The sequence below is a fragment of the Columba livia genome, chromosome W (assembly GCF_036013475.1).
Source record: "Columba livia isolate bColLiv1 breed racing homer chromosome W, bColLiv1.pat.W.v2, whole genome shotgun sequence".
NCBI lineage: Eukaryota > Metazoa > Chordata > Aves > Columbiformes > Columbidae > Columba > Columba livia.
Window position 1 is genome coordinate 13067485 of NC_088641.1, and position 23815 is coordinate 13091299.

The 23815-nt window shown below is 38.4% G+C and overlaps 1 protein-coding gene across 20 annotated transcripts in view; it reads left to right on the forward strand.

Moving 5' to 3' along the window:
• The window catches only part of LOC135577122 (ceramide transfer protein-like), a 163660-nt gene that overhangs the window by 127638 nt on the left and 12207 nt on the right, over positions 1 to 23815 (forward strand). For 15 of the 20 annotated variants that reach the window (XM_065044865.1, XM_065044855.1, XM_065044856.1 and 12 more), the window contains 6 exons: positions 136 to 219; positions 13649 to 13806; positions 19455 to 19547; positions 20901 to 20987; positions 21882 to 21974; positions 22547 to 22615. In XM_065044865.1, the coding sequence (XP_064900937.1) occupies positions 136 to 219; positions 13649 to 13806; positions 19455 to 19547; positions 20901 to 20987; positions 21882 to 21974; positions 22547 to 22615 (584 nt within the window). The remainder of the gene's footprint in view (positions 1 to 135; positions 220 to 13648; positions 13807 to 19454; positions 19548 to 20900; positions 20988 to 21881; positions 21975 to 22546; positions 22616 to 23815) is intronic. The other 5 variants (XM_065044858.1, XM_065044861.1, XM_065044869.1 and 2 more) reach the window with 1 other exon arrangement.

Here is a 23815-nt window from a genome sequence, read left to right on the forward strand (position 1 = left end):
GGTGTTCATGACTGTTATAGGAAAAAATATTAAATGCTGCTTAGCCATGAAGATGCTCTCAATTCTTTCTTGCACACTAAAGAACTGGAAAAGCTTTCTCACTCCCATAACATACACTCTCTCTCGCACATTTAGTGGTAGAAGATGATGAAGATGATTTCCCTACAATGCGTTCTGATGGGGATTTTTTACACAACAGTAACAGCAGTAAGGAAAAATGTAAGTGCATCAACTTTTTCACTGAAAATTCATATGAATGGTATGATAAGCCTGATTCAAGATGAAAATGACAAGAATAGTTATTTGAATGTATGTGACAGGAAGTTCTTATTCGTTTTAACATAATCATGAAAAGCAGCCAAGGAATGATAATATGAGTTATTCTTAATTCATACAAATATTAATGCAAGCCTGTCAAACTGGAATTTCCTATTCTGTGTCCAAAGCCATTTCCACTAAAAAATTCTGTTAAAACAGCTGCATCATTCAGATAATGGGAACTGAGATTTGTAACAGGCGATTGCAGTTTATCTTGCAAGTGTTATCTGCTTTAGCAGTGTGGCACAGCACAATGCTTTTCCAGTTAGGTGTGTCCCCCATTATGGTTTTTCTAAGTTCTATGGCTACATAATGGTTAAGTCAACATTGTTACTAATTCCCACTCATCATAATTTTAGCACTTTTTTAAACTGTATTTTCCAATGTTATGATGAACAGAATTCTGATTTTTATTCTTATCTTAAATTATTTCATTATAGTCATTGCACTCACTGCATCCATGCAGTACATGTGAAGAACTCACACAAGTCTTGCTGTTTTAGAAATCAGATACTTCTGGTCTGCCAGAAGTTGTGTATGCATTTTAAAATCTATTTGCATTCTTATACTTTTTCTTGTTTCCTGACTGAAATTATTTCAGTATTTATATTCTCTAGTTGTTGACAATTCAGTATTTGTTAGACTTTGGTTCACAAAACTTTGAAGCAGTACAGTTTCAAATCTGATGGAATCTTCAAAAGAAGTACTTACCAAGAGCATTTTTAAAAAATTGGATACTTTCTTCAAGAACCTGTCTTCTGTTTTCTTTTTAACTGGCTCTAGTTCCCCATGTGTTGCACGTTTCCTTGCTGTATTTAAGTGCTCTTTCTAGATTATTGCCAAAATTGTTATGAGGAAAAGAAATGGAAGATTTCAGTGTACTTCCAGAGAATTAGTCATATGAGTAGATTTTTTTCAATTATATGAAGTGCTCTGCTGAGGATTAACTGTAGTGCTGATTTCAGAGGTTAAGTAGTGTATAACTCTGAAGTTATGTCTAAATCTTTCTTGCCTCTTATCAGCAAAGATAAGCAAGCTTGCAACACTCACCTGTAAGCAAGTTCACAGTTCCACTAACCTTATTTTATATATAAAAGTCTACATTTTTGAGGACTGTTAAGCCAGAAAAACTTCAGAAAACTGAAAAAGCCTTCTTTAAAAAAATGTGAGAATTTAATTTCACTGCATGATCGATTTTGAAAAAGATGTCTTTGTCAAACTTAATTTTTGTAGACTAATGTAGGAGTTTCAGCTTAATTTACCTTTAGAACATTTCTTCATATCTATGTTCTTCTCATGTATCCACTATATATACACATTCGTTATGTGGAATGTCAGTAGGAAAGTCTATATCTTTAGTACATCTGGTCATTTTAGAACATTTAAATGCAAAGTGACTTCATTTTTTTTCATCATGTGTTTACTAGGAATTAGAAGTGATATCCACATTCCTCTTGTAAAAAGTTCTTTTATCAAGTCTTTAGGAAATTATGTACTAATAAATTGCTATGTATTATGGGTACCTGTATATAAACTCACTTATTATAGCTCACTGCAGAAAATAATATCTGCAACCCTTTGCTTTCTGCAAAAGTTCTTATTCCAGTTCTTATGAATCCTGATTCCATGAAATTTACTTTCATAGAATGTCCTGACTCGGAAGTGACCCACAAGGATCATCAAGTCCAAATCCTGTCCCTGCATATGACAGCTCCATAGTTCACACCATGTGTTTGAGGGCGTTGTCCAGTTTCTTCTTGAATACTGTCAGGCTTGGGGCCACGACTACCTCCCTGGGGAGCCTGTTCCAGTGCTCCACCACCCTCTGGGTGAAGAACCTTTTCCTAATGTCCAACCTAAACCTCCCCTGGCACATCTTCCTGCCATTCCCTCGGGTTCTGTCACTGGTCACTAAAAAGAAGAGTTCAGCACCTACCCCTCCTCCTCCCTTTGTGAGGAAGCTGTAGACCGCAATGAGGTCTCCTCTTAGTCTCCTCTTCTCCAGGCTGAACAAACCAAGTGACTTTAGTCGCTCCTCATACGGCTTCCTCTCCAAACCCTTCACCAACTTCATAGCCCTCTTCTGGACACTCTCTAGTAGCTTAATATCTTTTTTATGCTGTGGTGCCCAGAACTGCACACAGAACTCCAGATGAGGCCACAGCAGTGCAGAGTAGAGCAGGACAATCACCTCCCTTGAACGGCTGGCAATACTGTGCTTGATGCACCCCAGGACACGGTTAGCCCTCTTGGCTGCCAGGGACACTGTTGGCTCATGTTCAACTTGCTGTTGGCCAGAACCCCTAGATCCCTATCCACAGAGCTGCTTTCCAGCATCTCATCCCCCAGTCTATATGTACAGCCAGGGTTGCCGCGTCCCAGATGCAAAATCCGGCACTTGCCCTTGTTGAACTTCATGTGGTTGGTGATTGCCCAGTTCTCCAGTTTGTCCAGATCTCTCTGCAGGGCCTTTCTGCCCTCGAGAGTGTCAACAGCTCCTCCCAGTTTTGTGTCATCAGCAAACTTACTAAGCATTCCCTCAAGTCCTGAGTCTAATTCATTTATAAAGACATTGAAGAATTCTGGCCCTAAGACAAATCCCTGCAGAACCCTGCTAGTGACTGGTTACCAGCCTAACATAACCCCATTTACTAGAACCCTGTGAGCCTGAATCATCAGACAATTGCTTACCCACTGCATTGTGTGTTTATCTAGCTGTATGCTGGACACGAGGATATTGTGAGAGACAGTATCGAAGGCTTTACTGAAATCCAAAAAGATCACATCAACAGGCTTCCCTTGGTCAACTAGGTGGGTAACCTTGTTGTAGAAAGAAATTAAGTTGGTAAAGCAGGGCTTTCCCCTCATGAACCTGTGCTGGCTGGGACCAATGACTGCGTTGTCATTCAGGTGTTTTTCAGTAATTCCCAGAACAATCTTCTACATGATTTTGCCAGGAACAGAAGTGAGGCTGACAGGCCTGTAGTTGCCAGGGTCGTCATCCCTGTTGCCCTCCTTGTAGATTTTGACAACATTTGCCAGCTTCCAGTCATCCAGGACCTCTCCAGATTCCCAAGAGTTGAAAAATCACAGAGAGAGGTCTCACTATGATGTCAGCCAGCTCTTTAAGCACCCTTGGATGAATCCCATCAGGCCTCATCAACTTGTAGGGATTCTAGCTGGAGTAGCAAATCATGTACAAGTTCTGGATTGATTGGGAGTTTATCGTTCTCGCAGCCATGGTTTTCTAACCCAGAGTTATGGGGGCCCCCAAATCCATCATCAGTGTTGAAGACGGAGGCAAAGAAAGCATTAAACATCTCAGCTCTGTCTATGTCCCTGTTAATAAGGTGACCATGTTCATCAAGTAATGGACAAATGTTATTTCTGTTTTGCCTTTTGCCATTAATATATTTTAAAAAGCCTTTTTTATTGTCCTTCACAGTACTGGTCAGCTTCAGTTTTAATTGAGCTTTGGCAGTGTGAATTTCCTCCCTACAGCAGTGGCAAGTAGCATCTCTGTAGTCTTCCCATGTTGCCTGACCTTGCTTCCACTGACCATGTGATTTATTTTTTCACTGTATTTCAAGAAGATCCCTGCTCAACCAAGCTGGCTTTTTGCCTCGCCTGCTAGATTTTTGGCATCTTGGAATTGCCTGGTCCTGTGCTTTTAGTAGATGGTATTTAAAAAATGACCAACACTGATGGACCCCAGCACCTTCAAAAGCTTATTCCCAGGGAATCTTACTAAGTAGTTCTCTGAGTAACCTCAAGTCTGCTCTCCTCATATCTAGTGTTAAGGTCTTGCTGGCAGTTTTCCTCCCATTAGCAAATATTTTAAACTTGACTGCTTCATGGTCACTGGTCAAGGGAGCTACCAGTCGCCACTTCTCCCACGAGACCCTCTCTGTTAGTGAGAATCAAATCTAGGAAGGCACCTTTCCTGGTCGGTTCCCTTACTACCTGCACCTGCACCAAGAAGTTATTGTCCAGATGATTTAGGAGTCTTCTGGACCTGTTGGTACCAGCTGTATGATATTCCCAGTTGACATCTGGCAAGTTGAAGTCCCCCATAAGGACATGGACAGATGACTTGCAGGCTTCACTTAGTTCCTTAAAGAATAACTCATCAGTGTTGTCATCCTGGCTGGGAGGCCTATAGTAGACACCCATGACGACATCCACTTTATTTGTCTGACCCTTAATCCTTAACCAGAGGCTTTCAACTTTGTCGTCGTCAACTGCCAGCTCCATGCACTCCAGCCCCTCCACTACATATAGTGCCACACCCCCACCTCTCCTACCGTGCCTGTCCCTTCTGTATAGCCTGTAGCCATCCATCATGACACACCAGTCACAAGATTCATCCCACCAGGTTTCACTGATGCCAATTATATCCCTGGGACCGAGTCAAGGCTTCTAGTTGATCTTGCTTTTTCCTCCTGCTGCGCACATTAGTGTAGAAGCACTTCAAGTGTGACTGATTGTGCCCTTCACCTGGTGGCGCAGTCTGAGGAATCTCACTGTCAAGCACCTCCTCAAACTTTGATGTGCCATCCTGCTGCTCATCACTGACTGACCTGGTACTGCCCCCTTCCAGTCTGGTTTAAAGCCCTATCAATCAGCCTTGCAAGCCCCTGAGCAGACACCCTTTTCCCCTTCTGTGAGAGATGCATTCCATCGGGTGTTAGGAGACCTGGCGAGGGACTGACTTTCCCATGGTCGAAAAACCCAAAGTTCCATCAATGACACCAGTCATGGAGCCATGTGTTAATTAGTTGGGCCTGCCTGTTCCATTCTGTATTCCTGCCCACAACTGAAAGGGTGGAGGAGAAAACCACTTGAGAACCTGAGCCACTGAGCAGCCGTCCCAAAGCTCTGAAATCCTTTTTGATTTGCTTAATATTACTTTTTCCTATTTCTTCCCTGCCAACATTAAAAACCAATAGTGTTTAATAATCAGAGGACCTTAGCAGCCTGGGGAGTTGTTGAGCCACACTCTTACCCTAGCCCCAGGGAGGCAGCAGACTTCCCTATGGGTCAGCTCAGGATATCAGGCCCTGGTTGTCTGTCTATTCTAAACATGGGACTGTTGTGCGGTCACTGCTCCAGGAAGTGGGAAGCACAGATTCAACCTCTTATTTAGCCTACTATGATAAGGAGGAGTATTTGAGCCTACTGTTCAAACCACTAGTGTGCCAATCTAGTGCTCAAATCACTACATTTAAGACTAAGGGGCCATACATTGTCTTTAGAAACTTGTTCTCTTCTGCACCTTCCCTGGACAGGAGGAGAAAATTATCACGACTGTAGAGATTTGTGTACTACTCTGAAGAAAATGTTTTGGATAGGCTTTTTCTTTTCTGTGTTCTCTAGGATCTTTGAGTGAAGAGTTAAAAAGAGCACTATGAAGGTGTTTAAATTTATTGCTCACTTTCCAATTAGAAAATCTGGTAACTGAAACAATGATCGTTTGTATAAAGCACCAAGGGAGAGTCTGGCTGGTGCATATTTACCCATTGGAATCTTATATTCTAAGAATGTAGAGTCTTGATCAGGAAGTGTCCCCATCCATCTACTTATGGAAATGAGCGTATTTGGGTTTAAATTATGCAAGAATAAGAGCAGCAGGTGAAACTTACTTAAGGGAACCTCTTTGAAGATGGAAGGTGGTTTTGTACTGGAACTACAAAGATGGAAATGTTACAAAGGCTGGCTGAAAGAGAAATTTGATATAAAACACAGTGGGATTTGTGGTGGATTTTTATACTTTGAATGGAGGAAGTATATTAACCAATATATTGCTGAAATAATGAGGTTGTTCTTAAAGGAAAACTAATATTGATGCTACTGCTATCCACAGATCAACAACAGTAGGTATCAATAAATGGACCAATGCACCCAACCATTTCTCTTTCATTTAGAATTAGTTTAGTGTCATAAGATATTAAGGTGGCATGAAATGATAAAGGAACTTTGTTTTTCTACTTACTGTCTTTTAAAACTAATCTTCAGTTTCACTGGAAAACAGATTTGATCAAACATGTGATATTAGGGACATCTGGGAAAGTATTACAAACAGCATCTTAAGAACAAGAAGTGAAAACCGATCTATCCTAACAGACATAGAAGTGTGTACGAGAGAAGGGCTGAAGAGCTATTAAAGAAGGCTTAAAGCATTGTATGAAAAATCCATTATAAAAAAGGCAAGAAAAAATAATTCACAAATAAAGCAAAATCCTTAAAAGGCAGGATAATTAAAAAGGAACCACTTGGAAGATGTTGAAATCAAAGTTAAAGTAGAAAAAAAAAAATCATACTGCTGCTGCTTTCAATTGGCTACATACAGTTTGTTCACCAGGCTAGAAGGGCAGTTGCAATGGTAAGAATACTTTCCTATTAGCCTTTAACTTGAACCTACATATCTCCTGATGCAAGATTTCATTTTGAAACACTCAAACTTGTAGCTGACATGAAAAAAGGTGTAAAAAAGGAATAGGAAAGATGTTCAGGCTCTCCAAAATCTCCTGACAAATACTTCTAATGTGCTGAAGTTCGACTGTTGCTGAGATGGGGCTTGAGGCTGTCTTCTGATGTTCTAGGAAGACAAATGTCTCCTGTGATTAGAAGTGAATCAAAATACTCCCATCCACAGAAAGGAATATCTTCAAAGAAATAGGCCTGTCACCATTTAATGCAGGGCAACAATAAACTGTGGCAGATGCTCTCTGTTAACCCCCTCCCCCTCAACAGCCCTCCTTGCTAAGGAAAGATAATGGGAGGAAAAGGGAGAGAGACTTGCAAGTTGGAAAAGTTTTAAATGCTTTACTAATGTTACTAATAAATAGAGAAAATAATGCAAAATATACAAAACCAATCTTGAATTTCCCAGGGTGGCGCAGCATTTCCCCCCTCCCGCGTGGAGTTGGCATCACTCCAGCGGCTGCAAGAAAGGACACTGACTTTTGTTGTAGATGATCACGATAAATAGCACGCACTCATCGGAATAAATTGCTTAGAATTTATTGCAGCAAGTGGCAAGTGGGCAAAACAGTGCTGGGCAACCGGGGAGTCTCCTGCTCCACCATGGTGCACGTTTTCAGTAGCCGCAAGCCTGGTTAAATGTGGTAAAGGATTACATATTCATAGTTATTCCAGTTAGTTATTCCTATACATATTCATAACTTTTTCCTCAAAAAGGCCGTCTTTATTAATATTAGTCCCAAGGAATTATATCTATAGTCTTCAGCTTTGGCTCTTCCCTGTTGTGCCTGCGCAGTGTCTCCAGGTGGTCACGGGCGGGGATCTTTTGGATGAAGGCTGCAGTCTATCTTGTTGTGCACTTCTTATCTTTGGCCTAGCACGCTGGGTTTGGCCAAGGCTCCAACGGCTTGAGCTGGTTTTCCTCCCACTTTGTGCTGAAGACCCCCGTTATCTCGTTCACACAAGGATGCAACTGGGCCCTTATCTCTGTCAGTCTCTTACTGAATGGTCTGCAGGGTACACAAAATTAGGCTTTTACACATATAAGTTTTTTACAAAGACTACATACAGGTTGCATTGTTTAATGGCAGCATGTACTAATATCATGTTATATGCTCAGGCTTCACAGCTACTGATAACATATCGATTTAGACTGGTTTGATTAACAAATATATCGTTAAGTCTATTACAATCCTCCCTTTTTGTTTTTACCATTTTGTTTATCAAACTGGGCGACCGATTCTCAGGCTAAAGAGAGGATTAGAGAAGTTTCCTTTTCAGTACTTCCATCTTTCTCTAGATGTTCATACTGCCTTTTCAACACCATCAGATGGGCTGCTTCTAATTCATTCTTTACTAGCCCTATAATTTTGTTTCAAATACAGGGCCCAAAAGTTAAAATCAATATTAATATAACTAGAGGTCCCGCTATGGTTGACAACAGCATGGTTAGCCAAGGAGAGTGAGTAAACCAAGATTCGTACCAATTTTGTTGTGCTTCTCTCTCCCACTTCCTTTGTGCCAATCCTTCTCTTACTTTGGCTAAGGAGTCTTGTACGACTCCTGTGTGGTCAGCATAAAAACAACATTCTTCTCCTAGAGCTGCACATACCCCTCCTTGTTGCAGAAATAATAAATCTAACCCTCTTTGATTTTGTAAGACTACCTCAGAGAGGGAAGTTAAGAATTTCTCAAGATATTAATCCCCCTCTGTCTGTTTCAGGTTCCCAAAGCCTAACTCCCCAAGCTTTTCCCAATAGCCATCCTTGATCTTCTGTTTGTAGAACTGTGAGTGTTAAATATTTACAGTTAGTAGGCCCTATCAACTTGCCTCTACATAAATTAACTACTAGGGGGGTACATCTCACAGGTTCCCAGGTTACAGTTAAAAACTTATCCTTCATAGGAGGTGCCCAGTCAGAGGCAATAGTTTCACAACCCCAATAGGCACAATAATAATTATTAGGATAGTTACAATAACTTTTTCCTGGATTAGAGGCAGGACAAAAATAGTAAGGTTTCTGGTTTACACAGGGTTGTATAGGTGCTAACTGACAAAGAGGAACAGAAAAACTAGGAGATCCTGTGGTTATATTTCGCTTAATTACAGTTTGATCTTCCCGTCTTTGAAGGATCCATTCATAAGGTTAGTGTGGATTATTAAGATTATTTCCACATACTGCATCTATTCTTATGGAAAGAATTAAGCCAATTTTTAACATTTGTTTAACAGCCCTGTATTGCTGTCGAGCTACAGGACAATCTTTATTATGGCCAGGTTTCACACTTTGGAAGCTCTTGGAAAATGGATGTATAATCCCACTGAGCATCTGTACTAAACTCAACATTGAATTCCACCTGATTAACATGCCCCACTGTTTTACCCTTCTGCCTCCTTCGCCTACTGGGTTGCTTCCAGCAGCGAGGTGGTCCATCTTCTCGGCAGCAAGGATATTCTTCAGGAGCCCCAGGTAGGAATTTTCATGTGTTGTATCTCTTAATTACAAATTCCCACGCTTTAGCTTTTATCTGGGATAGATTACAAGGAATCTTGACCACTCTCCGACACGCTATTCGGAGTGGTTGACCACAACTTTGTAGTTCTCCTCTGACTCCTCTTTCAAAGAGCTCCCCAAAAACCCTTTGAATCCCAATAGTCTTGGCCCTCAAAGTCTAGTTTAAGTTGTCCTAGCTTGCCAGCAATACAGCCAGTAGTTAGAGTTATTTTAAGTTCCTCTCACATATATTCAGGACACAACCCTCGGGAAATGTTATTGTAACTGCAATGGTAATAACACTTTTCTTTACAATATATACATGGTGATAACAGACAAAAGGAAAACAATTACAATCACAAATACAGCACTTTATCTTGGTATGTTGCATATCTCTGTTTGATATTCCCCGTTCTAAAGTTTTCTTACGATTCCCTCAGGGTGATTCGCCCACCGGATCGTTTCTCTTTATTTTCACTCGAAGGTCTCCTGGTTCAGATATGACAGTCCATCTAGCGGAAGTTGATTCCGCATGAGTCCAGCCTTGCTCTGCTGTGCGAATTGCGGTATCTGTAGTGAGAAGAACAACAAAAAGGCCCTTCCCAACGGGGGACCTGTGAGCTCTCTCCAAGTTTTTATTAATACTTGATCCTCTGGCTGGAAGTCACATCCCTCAGCCTCTATCTTGTGTAATTTCCTACAGATGTTAATAAGCAGCATATTAAGCATCGATCTCTTACATTAAATTTAGATCTGAATCAATGTATCCCCAAAACAACACTAAATTGAAATACAGCTAATCCTAGAACTTTATATTCATATCACTCTCCCCCACTAATTTACAGGTGCATCTTAAAAGGGAGAGCAAGGTGATATTTTTAGTCTCAGAACCGGTTCCCATTTTGTAATTATGTCTCTAACAACATACTTTTGGTACCAAATATATACAAACTAAAATACTGAGCTCAGACACACAGACCACATATCAAGTCCAAACATACAAACAGATCACAATTACATTCATTCAAGACAATACCTTGATTTTAGTATTGCACCTTTGAGCCCACTGCTCAGCTGGGTGGAGGCACCACTGGGTCTCCCTGACAAAACAGGTCAGTGCGCGCTGGAGCCCCATCGGCACCTGCCCCCCCTGCTGCTCCAGCAAGCTGGACTGGGCAAGGCTTTTACACACAAAATTTTACTATCCCATACAACAGGTAAAGACTTACAAAACTGCAACACATTCAGATACTCACAGAAAAAGATTATTTACAGCTTTAAATTGTTCTTGTTGCAGAGGACCCATTCCTAGTTTAGTTTTTGGTTTAGTAAGGGTTTAAAGTTTTGTTTAAAGTTTTAAATGCTTTACTAATGTTACTAATAAATAGAGAAAATAATGCAAAATATACAAAACCAATCTTGAATTTCCCAGGGTGGCGCAGCATTTCCCCCCTCCCGCGTGGAGTTGGCATCACTCCAGCGGCTGCAAGAAAGGACACTGACTTTTGTTGTAGATGATCACGATAAATAGCACGCACTCGTCGGAATAAATTGCTTAGAATTTATTGCAGCAAGTGGCAAGTGGGCAAAACAGTGCTGGGCAACCGGGGAGTCTCCTGCTCCACCATGGTGCACGTTTTCAGTAGCCGCAAGCCTGGTTAAATGTGGTAAAGGATTACATATTCATAGTTATTCCAGGAACACCTATACATATTCATAACTTTTTCCTCAAAAAGGCCGTCTTTATTAAAATTAGTCCCAAGGAATTATATCTATAGTCTTCAGCTTTGGCTCTTCCCTGTTGTGCCTGCGCAGTGTCTCCAGGTGGTCACGGGCGGGGATCTTTTGGATGAAGGCTGCAGTCTATCTTGTTGTGCACTTCTTATCTTTGGCCTAGCATGCTGGGTTTGGCCAAGGCTCCAACGGCTTGAGCTGGTTTTCCTCCCGCTTTGTGCTGAAGACCCCTGTTATCTCATCACACAAGGATGCAACTGGGCCCTTATCTCTGTCAGTCTCTTACTGAATGTTTTGCAGGGTACACAAAATTAGGCTTTTACACATATAAGTTTTTTACAAAGACTACATACAGGTTGCATTGTTTAATGGCAGCATGTACTTATATCATGTTATATGCTCAGGTTTCACAGCTACTGATAATATATCCATTTAGACCTGTTTGATTAACAAATATATCGTTAAGTCTGTTACACTTTGAAACCTCAAGCTCTGTATGTATCACTGCTACTTTGAGACTAGTCATTAAAGAATGATTTAATATATATGATGACTGAAACCGTATGGAAGTATTAATGAGTTGTACCTGAGAAATAAAGATATCCAGGGAAAAAAGCCGGCTTTTTTTTCCAGGAAATGAGGCTACGTTGCTGCATCTCCCTTACAATCTGACATAGATTTCTGAAATTATTTGATACTGGTTTAGCGTGTCTAGCATGTTGCATATACTTCAGAGAAATATCACATCTATTATATAATGAGCGTAGCTGTGATGGTAATATGGTCTACACCAGCAGGACATATTGTTAGTATAAACTCCATTTTTTTCGTTAGTGAAGTGTGTTATTGGTGAAGCTCTTGTTGTGTAGATTTCATTATAAAGTGAATTCACTGCATTGCCTCCTTGCCAGATTATACCACTTTCAGTCTTAGCCTCTTCTGTGTTCCCCCTGCAGCTGTTAGGGGGAGAGCTCATTATTGCTTCTGAAACAGATCAATCTATCTTTCTTTCTTTTGCTCCCATCATCTTTACCTTTTAGGGAGTATTCTTGATTAATATAAAACAAAAAAAAATAAGCTGTGTTCTTGCCATAGTATGTATGATTATTGAGGTATTTGAAGTAGTGTGTGGTGTGTAAACATCTGTTTGAAAAAGTTTGATTCCTTCTGAAAGGAGGGCATGTAAAAACTCTGCAGACTTAAACCATTGCTTAAGACCATGTGACGCTTGCTTTCTGTTCCTTAAGTGTAGATATTGTTCTCTACCATTAGAGAGCAGCAATTGCATTTCCCTTCCCTACAAGGATTGAGCTGCTTGAAAGCTCTGCTTTACTCTTTGTGCTGGGTAGGCCAAGATATGGTTAATTTCTACAGGAAGCTGAGAGAAGGACACAACCAAGGACAGCTGACCCAGAACTAGCCAAAGGGAAATTCGATACCATATAAGGTCATGCTCAACTTAAAACTGAGGGCTGGGGAATGATCACTACTCCAAAAATGGGCTGCACATTGGTGTTGCTGTGTGGTGAAAGATTGCATTGTGTATCGTTAGCTTTGTATATTCTTTCATTATTATTATTATTGTTTATTTGTTTTCCTTTTTGCTGTTCCGTTAAAATGTTCTTATCCCAGTTCACAAATTTTGCTTTTTGTTTTCTGATTCTCCATCCCATCCCACTGGGGCGGGGGAGGGGTAAACCAGCAGCACCTGGTTCTAGTTGCTAGCTGGGAGGTGGGGGGGGGATTGAGGTGAAACCATGACACTCTGGCAGACAGATATTGGATAAACTTACACAAATATTTATTTGTACTCTTTAAAGCATAACAGTGGCACATTGACAAACTGACAGACAGGAAAAAGAAAACAATATCCAGCTGGGTGATAAGTCATTAGCATGGCAAGAGTTACTTTAACTTGCTGGGTGTTACTTCTGCTTTCTAATATTTTCTGACATTAATGTGTAGTGTTTGATTTGTTATTCTGTCAACTTACATACAGGTTCAGTATAGAATAGGTACATTTTGTCAAACATTTTAAATGACTTGTTTAAATAGCCTTAGCAACAGATGGCCTGGTTGACAGAATTAAGCAGTTGTTGGAACTGCAAAATCCCAGAGTACTTGGATAATTCAACACATTTGGTCTTTTATATCATACCTTTTTATGTTGAGGGTTTTAAATCTATAGTTACCTTCTTAAAGCAACCTGTCAATGTTACCTTTGGGGTTTGATTGCATTTTGAAATTGTTCTTTTCTTAGTGCTGTATTGGATACATTTTAAGGTTGCTCTGTTTTAATTAGGCACCACTTCAAGCTGTCAAAGTGCTATTGTTACAAAGTATTCCCACTCCACCCACATGATTTAGAGAGGAATACAGCATAACAAAGATTTGAAATACAGTATAGCAAGATGAAGCTAAAGGGATGCATTCCTCCTTTTGAATATTTTTTCTTGTCCTGTGGATAGCTGAAAATTATTAGCACTTCTGATTTTTATTTTTAAATTAACTTTCTAGCCAGTCTGTTTTCTTCAAACAGATGTAATATAGAGCATACATGTAAAATGCTTGTTTGAGTTAAAGGCAGCTATCAGTGAATGATTCATGTTTGTTTTTAGTGTTTCCACATGTGACACCAAAAGGAATTAATGGCATAGACTTCAAAGGAGAAGCTATAACTTTCAAGGCAACTACTGCTGGAATCCTTGCTACGCTCTCTCATTGTATTGAACTTGTGGTAAAACGTGAAGAAAGCTGGCAAAAAAGACTAGATAAGGTAAGATAATTTTACTTTTGTTGAAAAAATTGGGTTTTTAGCTTGAAAATTAAATTTGAAATTAGTTGGTTTTAACTTTTTTATTCCAAGTATTGCTTTTATTTTTATGTACAGCATTTATTATTTTTTAGGTGCTTTCATTATTTATTACTCCTATAAAATGTTAAAACCTCATCCTGACTGTTGGTGATACGGTAACATTATTCATCATATTCTTTCTTTTCCCAGCCATTGTTCAGATAATATTCCTATATTTTTTATATATCTGTAAAGAACCTGATAGTATTCTACAGCAATAAGTGTATTGCTTGCAGCCCTCTAAAAGAGACCTAATTATCCATGCTTGCAAGTCTTTGAAATGTTTAAACTGTGATAAGAGATGGTGACAGTACTGAGAAGAACAACCAGTTCTAACTTTAAAGGTCTAAGATACAATTATTTAATTTACCTTTAGGAGATTGAAGAGATTAATTTAAGTCATGTTTTATAGCAATTGGTTAATTTTTTTAGGGGGGTGTGGGATATTATAATATCTGTTATTCTTATGGCAATGATAGTTCATGGTAAGCCTATTCAACCACTAGCAACTCGAAAGGAGCAGTGTCCTCTCTCTTCAGATAAGATGTGCTAGAAGCATGGCTAGGTTGTACTTCAGGCTTTTATTTCAAGAATCCTGTCATCACAGGCTGGTGTCCTGTACAGTCCTTTAGCCATTGTTGTTTTGGTTTTAACATGTTTCCATATGGTGTATATCATACTTCAAATCTTACTCCAGATGTGTTAGTGGTATGCAATTCAAAGAATTAAGTAATTTAGACAAAATACATCCATGTTTAAATCCTTGCCCCATCTCCTGGCTTTTTTTTGTCCATATGTCAAAGGCCTGGTCTTATCCAACTGTATTGTGATTTCTGACAACAATTTATTATTGATTCATCTAGGTAGTTGGAGGAATTATAGCAGACCGAAGACTTGAAGCTTGTTCATAGGATCATAGGGTAATTCAGGTTGGAAGAGACCTCAAGAGGTCTCTAGTCCAACCTGCTTAAAGGAAGTACAGTTTGAGATCAGACTGGGTTGCTCAAGGCTTTATCAAGTCCGGTTTCAAGTTTCCAAGGCTGGAGACTGCACAGCCTTTCTGGGCAGCCTGTTTTGCTGCTCAACTGTTGTTATGATGAAAAAGTTCTTCATTATATCCAGTTGGAATAGCTCTTATTCCAGTATCTGCCTATTGTTTTTCATTTTCCTGCTATAGACTGCTATGAAGAGCCTGGCTCAGTTTCTTTATGACCTCCTTGGAGGTATTAGAAGGCTACTATTAAGTAAATACATTTTGAAGGGGGTCACAAGCATATTTGGATTTGGTTTCCCAGAAATTAAAACAGCAAAAGCTTCTAAAAACTTTGAGTTTTTAAGTTTCTTTGCTTTGGTAGACCTGCAACTTTGTCACACTTGTCAGTGAAATATTCTGGGGTTTACAGCACACTCACGGTGAAGTACTGTAATTCTAATATTAGATAATCTTTTTTATTTGGATTCCTCTAATTGCTAGCCTTTTAGAAGAGGAGATATTGATTGAATTAAATAATAGAGAATCGTGGTGGGTTATCCTTGGCTAACAGGCAAATGCCCGCCAAGCTGCTCACTTGCAATCCCCATCCAGCAGGACTAGGGGAAAAAATAGGATGAGAAAGACAGGGAGATTGCTTACAAGTTCTTGTCATGGCAGAACAGACTTGGGGAAATTCAGTTTGTTGCTGATTAAAATGGGTACAGTTAGCAGGAAACAAAAATACACACACTAAAACAGCTTTCTTCCCCCATTTCCCAGTCTCAACTTGACTCACTGCAGGCCCCTCTACCCCCTGCTTGCTAGCCTCAAGCAGTGCAGAGTGTGGGGGGTGGGGAATGAGGAGTTGGAGGTCAGTCCAAAACACTCCCCCCCTCACACTTTTCCCCTGCTCTAGTGCAGGTCCTTTCCAGGGCTTCAATTGTCTGGGAAAAATCTGCTGCAGTGTGGATATGTTCTCCTGCCCTAGAGCATCTCATCCTCTTTTGGCTTTGGCATTCCCTCTGTTTCTTGCTTTTTGCTCTACTTCCTCTCTCCCTGGGGTGTTGTTTGTTGTTGTTGTGGGTTTCTTTAGTTGTTTTTTTTTTTTTGCTTTTAAATACATTTTCACGGAGGTGCCACACATGTGATGGATGATCTCAGCTGTGTCTTGTGGTGGGTCTGTTTTGGAGCTGGCTGGAACCAGCTGTGTCTGACATGCGGTAGCCCCCAACCTCCTCCCCCAGAGGCCAGTCCTGCAGCCCCCCCACAACCAACACCTTGATAACCTACACCCTGCACAAGAATTTAAAGACAGCGGTCGACTATATTCAGATCTTTGCTAGCACTATTTATTCTACTTCAGTGGGGCTTTTTTTTTTTTTTTTTTTTAACCTTGTTGTTTTAGTGGCTAAACATGGCTCTGTAAAAGTCTCTTCTATAACTATAGGCCTGAGCAAAAAACCCACCTTGCTCTGTCTTCTGATAAATAGATGTAGGAGGAGAATAATGATGATCTGTGTGTTCTTGGGTTTTTTGATAGATGCTTACGCTGCTCTGAAAAGTAAGTAAATATTGGGGGATGGTAAAGTTCAGAATATCTTCTCTGAGAGATTAGAGGAGAAAATTATATGAAACTGGGCAGCTGTGTGTGTATGTTCTAGCTGGGAGGGTTTTAAGGCTCTTATAAGTCTGTTCAGTGTAATAAATTTTGACTCGAAATTAACTTGAATAACACAAATTTATTCCCGATGGATTTCAACGCAATAAGCAAAAACAGCGCTGGGCGACCATGAGATTGGTTTCTCCAATAGCGCGCGCGGGAAAAACTTCTTCCGGCCGTTTTATAGGGTCCCGGGTTCGTTGCTCAGAGTGCCACGTCACTCGTTCTTTCTGCGAATGTGTCCTCTGTTGTCAGGCAGTTAATCTCCTATCTTCTCACCTACCCCTGCCCCCCTCCCACCTTTAGAGGATCGAACATTTAAGGCAATTGCATAACAAAGGGCAGGGGCTTCCCATGTTGCACAATAACCCCTGAGCGTTTCCTTTTAAGAAGTGTTAATGAACAAACATCTCTAACTCTTAGAATTGTTTATTACATCCAGTGCCTGTAAAAGACCAGCTAGAAGAACTGAAAGGTGCAGCATCAAGCTTGTCTTTTGTATATCAGCAGATTCACTCCACAGGCTCCGTGCTGTGCAGGTTTGTCACAGGAAGAACAGGATCTCTGTCTGGCTAAAAGTGTCTAAAAGCAATGAGTGTTTTACAAGTAGTGTTAAGTACCATTGTAATCCAGCTTGCTCTCCTTCCCTCTCCAGCCTCCTCACTCCACTAGCTTCAGAACCACATTTTACTTGACAGAGAAACGCAAATGAGATTAGTGAGAGTTCTGCTACTTCACAAAACTATACAGCCTTCATCTTGTAGAGGGCCAGTTTAGCCTAAAGATGTGAGAGAGATTTATGTCTGCTGAACTTGAAGCAAATATATTTCGAAGTTATAGCTGTCCTAAAATATTTCTAATATTAAAAAGCTTAAGTTCATCAGAACTTGTTGAATCCAGAGCTGACTCCAATTTAACTTGAGCTGAGTACAGTGTTGTGAAGTATCTTTTTCTAGAAACCCTGTTTTTTAAATAAATGAAAGGTTTTTAAGTTACTTTCTGAAGGCTGGAAACTTTATTTTTAAACCTTTGAAAGCAAGAAATCATAAAATAGTGCACTTACTGATTGTAATTTTAGTATTCTATATTTAGTTTCCTTTCTGTTACCAAAACAGTCAGATGGCCAGAATAAAATTAATACAAAAGCATGTGATGTTATCTAAAGGTAATTGTAGTTACAGGTTTGCTTTTGATCTTTAATTCTTTGCTCTTAAGACCTTGAGCTTGACTTTTTATTTTTTCCAGTGCAGTGTATTTTTCAGTATGAGCCTCTTGAATGTATTTTTAAAGTAGACTTTTTAAAAGAAAATGGATAAACAGGGAAAGGATTTAATCCCTAGTATTTGGTCCATTGTTTTATTTGTAACAAAATCCTTGTGATGATGCTTTTCTTGTTGTCTTGACTACAGCAACATTGTTCTGTTCTTGTTTCCTTTGGTCTTAATAATTGGTATTAATGTGGAAACTTATCTTCTGAATGTTAATTTTTAAATTTAAGATTAACATGTTTGGGTAATTTATTTTGTTCACCTTTCACAATTGTAACTTAAATGTCTCATTAAATTTTACAGAGTTTTAATACACCAGTAATTTTTCTGCTGTGCAATCAAACAATTTCCCAGTTTCTGCCTTGTTTAATGTTGTTGCCAACCTGGCAGATTTGGAGAGTTGTCTTTTGACATGTGAATTATCACTAATTTGCAGATTGAAGTACAGACAGCGTGGGGATTTGTTTTTTTATTATTATTATTATTTTTATTTCAAGTGTTCTGGTAAAACTTTTATGCTTTCTTTCAATGACTTACACTCAAGTCGTGCTTTATGCATCTTCAGGACTCTCCAGTTACTTTCAAAATAGGTAAACTTGCAACATGTTGTGAAACAAGTTAGCAGTTATTGCATATTTGTGATAGTTTCAGGAAGGGAAAAGCCTACATTCACAGATAAAGGCAATTCTGTCTTCATCTAAGTGCTGCTTTTTTTCTAAGATTTTTCCAGTGGAAAACTATACTACTTTGTTTTGCATCAAAACTGTTGTTTTATTTTTCAAACCTTTCTTTAGAAACTGGAAAGTATGTGTTCCAGAGTGAAAATTGCCACCAAATTCCCAGTTGGTAAACTTGGCCTTTCAGTCTTTTCCACGGAATCATTAAAGTTCAAGTTGGGTTGCTGAATAATTATACTCATATCTGCAAGAAGTATTTTTGTGGTATCCAGTTGCCAAAAGGGAACAGAGCAACATCTTATCTTAAAGCTGAATTCTGCAAGAATTTCAGAAGTGTTTATAGATTTTTCTCCGTGAATATCCATAATTATGTAGAATTTGCAGAAGAAATATTGGACTTAATCTGATTCCAGCATTACTACTACTTTATTCAAAATATACAATGACATAGATATCATTAGTGGATCTAGTACAGTCACACACCTATTATAGGAGAATGATATTGAGTTGTTAGTCTCTGCATGGAATTCATTAAATTATTCACGTGGATCCTATGCCAACTAATTATAGATACAAGCTTATATGCTGTGATTCACTAGTATCTCACCCCATTCAACAAGCTAGCTTTCTACCCTTTGTTATCACTGTCCAAGCATCTGTATCAAGTTTATATAAACTGTCAGATAACAAGTCCGACCTTCAACAAACCATTAATAGCTATGCTTAAACTGGATAGCAGATTTTGCTTGCTGATCTAGTTTCTTAAAGACTTAAAGAAGGTATGCTCAAGGTAGCTAGCTCCCCAAGCTTTGCATTATATATGCATGTATATGGGCACATATAATGCATGCATTCAAATAAAATTGGAAAATTGGCAGCTTTGCAATTGTTACTTGGGAAAAACCCTTATACTGGTCATTCAATGTATTGGCATGCTGACTATTATTAGCCAATTCATTCTTGCTGCATCAAATAATCATGTAATTTTACAGGAGATGGAGAAAAGGAGAAGAATTGAAGAAGCATACAAAAGTGCTGTGACAGAACTGAAGAAAAAGTCTCACTTTGGAGGGCCAGACTACGAGGTACAAATTCTGCTTTTGTAATGTTTAAAAATACCAAGGCTTTTAAAGATTGGTTTGTTTCTCAAAGGAGAGTGTGTGTGTGTGCATAAATCAAGGACTGGCTATGCATGTTCATGCCACTTTTCTTTTTCTGCCTTGGAAACTTAATGAAGAATCTAAATCCTTAATTTTTTTTTTAGAATAGAAGTCTGTCTTCAACTCAAGTTTCCTTATACTACTTTTGTCTAAAGCATTTTGCTTACAGATATTTCTGCTGACTTTTAAATTATTTTTCTTGTACATTTGATACTGTTCGTGCAAGTTTTGTACCCTTACTTTTTAGAGTCAGCTGTATAGATATGTAATGCAAACCCTGACTTGCAGAGGCAGTCCTAGAATCTGAAGTTTAACTTGAACTGATTTTTAACTCGCTACTGCCACTTGAAATGTGTTGATAAATTCAATGATTTTAGGTTCTGCTTCATCTGTTAAATTGCATGTTTTAGGAGCTTCTTCCTCATTTTGGTTATTTAGTCAAATTCTAAGGCTCTTAAACAGCCTTCTGAAGAATAATGTAATGCAGTTTGCAGGATTTTTTAAAACTTGACCCTTTCATTTATGTTAATCAAGCAGGTTTCTACTTACAATCATAGCCTGAGAAATAGTACTAATATGTTGGGATATTTAAAAGATACTTGAGCTTAGGTTCTCCTAAAGATGGATAGGAAGTTGGATTTTGTCTACCTGGTTACGAGCCAAGCTGCTTCTCCTAGATATCCCTGTTATAAAGTAGGTTTTTGAAATTTGCCGAACCAGTTTGTTTTACAATACAATAAAAACAGTAAACCTTGTTTTCTTAAATTACCATTTTACTTTGTGGACACAAGTTTTTAATAGTTGACTCAGTTCTACCTGCTGTTTATTGTTGAACTCTTCTTTCCAAGAATTTTCAATAGTGATCCCCAGGATTTTGTCTTCTTGTGCTTTGAGCACATATCTGAAAGGCACAGAAATACTTGGAAGGAGTCTAGCTACACAATTATGTTAATATGTTTACTTTACTGGCACACTGTAAACATTTTTAAGAGAAGATATGTGTTAATTAAAACCTAAATCTGATGTCGAAGCATACTGACACTGTTACTTCAGTTTCCTGGTTTTTTGCTTGTTTATAGAACTATCCCTAAATTGTAGTTAAAGGTTTTCAGATGAATTGTAATCTAAGAATATTGGTGAAAATATCTGAGGTCTATGGAAGAAATGTCCTTCTTTCAGTTATATGCATAATATATAAATATCTATTTCTAATAGTGAACTTAAGTGGAGCTCTCATGTCTCCAAAATTTTGAACTAGTTTTGTTTCTTATGCTCTAGGAGGGTCCTAATAGTCTGATTAATGAAGAAGAATTCTTTGATGCTGTTGAAGCTGCTCTCGATAGACAGGATAAAATGCAAGAACAGGTATTGATACTTGAAAAATGTGTTCATGATGAGTACTTCATGGAAGACTTCTGTGACTTACTCAGTCCTGGAGTACATCCCCCAAAACTCTAGATATTTTATAGTTACACTTATAAGTGGAATTCACTACTTAATATTTATAAATATTAAATATCATTGCTTAACACTAACTTTGAGAAAGTGACTTCACAGCTTGCATAGAAAAGCATAGTGTAAGTGTTAAGCTAATGTTTTTGTTTTCTAATTCCTAAATAAGTTTATTAGTCCTGTATAAAACTTATCTTTATATGTAACTGATGCCCTGTGCAAATAAGAATATCAAATACTGCAGCTATTTTTCAAAACCTAATTACTGCTCTGAAGTTTCTTTTGACTGTAGTGGTATGTGAAATAGGAAAGACATGGTTCTGTTGGTGTTTGATTTGGTTAAAAAATTGTGTAGGCTCTGGCAATTTCTCTAACTTGTTTCTTGAATACACTTCAGTGACAAGGATCAAAAAGAGATAAGATGCATGTGATGAAATAGAATATGAGAACATAGTAGTATATAAAATGAGAGGGAACAAGAAAGTGGTGCCTCCTTTGTCTTAAAGGTTTTAGCCTTATGAAAATAGTGAATATGATGACTTGGTTAAGAATTATAAGACTTTCTAGTGGACATATAGTACCCAAAAGAGTTTATCTATGTTGGAAATACTCCTTGAAATATAGATGAATGGGTAATTCAGTCTCCAGGCCCATTCACTTCCTGAGAAGTCCAGGAGGATGACAACTTCATGTCTGTCATGGACAGCATTAGTTGTTGTAGCCACTATATAGATTGAGGATGCCTCACTGTTTCATAGTTGACTCAGTTGCAGCTGACTACCAACAATTAGACCTATTTTGTTGCAGTTCCAAAATGAAAAGGTCAGATTACACTGGACAACATCCTTACCTTCTGGAAATGCATATTCTGCTGTGGGGATTCATAGATTTGTCCAAAAGGTAAGATATTTCTCATTATCTCCTCTGACTTATATTTCTAGATAATATTTTATATGTGTAGGTAAGATTGGTATTTTTTTTTATTATTTTAAGTGTTTCTAGTATAACTTTCAATGGTTTACTCATTTTCAATTGAAGTAGCTGGAATTGGAACTGTTTTCTGTCTTGGCTCAAAAAATGCTGATTTCAATATCTATTTAGAATACTCTTGACTTGTATTAAGCTTCTCAGTTAGAGATTATATTAAAGAAAAAAAATCCCAACTTACTAACCTCTGCTTTTAAGATACCTTCACAAAATTAATTTCATTAATATTTTTTTTTTTTTTTTAAATCTCTTGCATTAGGATCAGTTGACCTTTTTTTAATGTTACTGGAACCACTATGCTCTTCTTAGGGCTACACTGAGAGCATAATGCATAATAGGTGCATGAAATTGGCATTCGCTGCTGTGCTTGCTGCTTACGGTGCTTTTGTTTTCCCTTTCTTCATTATCTTGAGCTTGCAAGTTGGTACTGAATACTCTGTTGTGCCCTTGTTCTGATTACTTGGTTTTTTCTTTGTCTCTGGTAGCCCCATAGTTGCTCTTCCTCCATGTCTTCAATTGATCTAGCCTCTGATGTTCACAAATTCAGCACCCAGGTACTGTATTAATGTGTAGAGTGGGGGTTGCATATCTTTGCTGTATTTCATCCTCTTCTCTAGAACCTGTTTGTTTGGGTTTTTTTGTTACATAAATCACTCCTTGCTTTAAACTAGTATGTTGAGACAAAAAAAGTTCTCTATTCCTATTCTTTATTTCTGTAGTAAATGGTTGGAATTTTTACATTCTGCTTGCATGCATATCACTTGTGCAGAGGCCCAAATCTTGTGAAACTGTTGGATTGGTTTCAGTAGCTTTAATAAAAATGCCTACAACTTGAAAATTTTACATTTATGATTATAATAAAATTAATAACATAACGACTGTATTGTGTGGGCTGGAGATGGTCTTCAAATCAAATAGGTTTTTCTTGCTTTTAAATCGAAGGTTTAATTTTGTCTTTAAAATTTGTTTGTTGCTTGTAATAATGTTAAGATGCTAAATATTAAGTTTCTCTATTATAATTTTTTACCTCTATAACAAGTTTTATTACTGAAAGGTCATAAAATATGTTGTTAACAAATGAGATTTTGGGTATGAGAATGTTTACTGAAGAGTTCCAATATATTCAGTTATCCTTCACAAAATGTTTGACATCCTGTTATGGTTTAACCCAAGCTAAAAATTGTTCAGACATAGCATTCATGACATTAGTTTCCTTCTGCTGTAAGCCATGTATGATTGTGAATATGGGACTTCCTTCTGGGATCTTTTGTTTTGGGTTTTGTTTGTTTGGTTTTTAAATTAGCTAACGCTGCAAACAGCCTGCTTTTTCAAATAGAATGAATGGATTTTCTTTTGATAAACAGAGCCTGGAATCATACTACCTGCAGACCTTGCCACAAGCTTTGTGAGCAGAACCCTAACACTTAAGGACTTGCTTATTGGACTGAAATTCCAACGCTTGCCTTGACCTATTGCAGTCAGTTAATTTCTGGAATTTGAACTTATCGCAAAGGGAAAAAGTATGCAGGTCATATTGCACAATAGGCTCATCTACTGGTACTCCAGTAGTCACATTAGTAATTCAAGTTTGGTTTTGTTTGGGAGGAGGGGGAAATCAAGTAATAGAAAGCAAGTTTGATTTCAAAGATAGAATTGGTTATCTATCAGGCTATGGGTACATGGCTGCGAGTATGCAGCTGAGGAAAACATGCAGACCGACTCAATGTGAGTGATAAAGCATGATTCAACTTTAT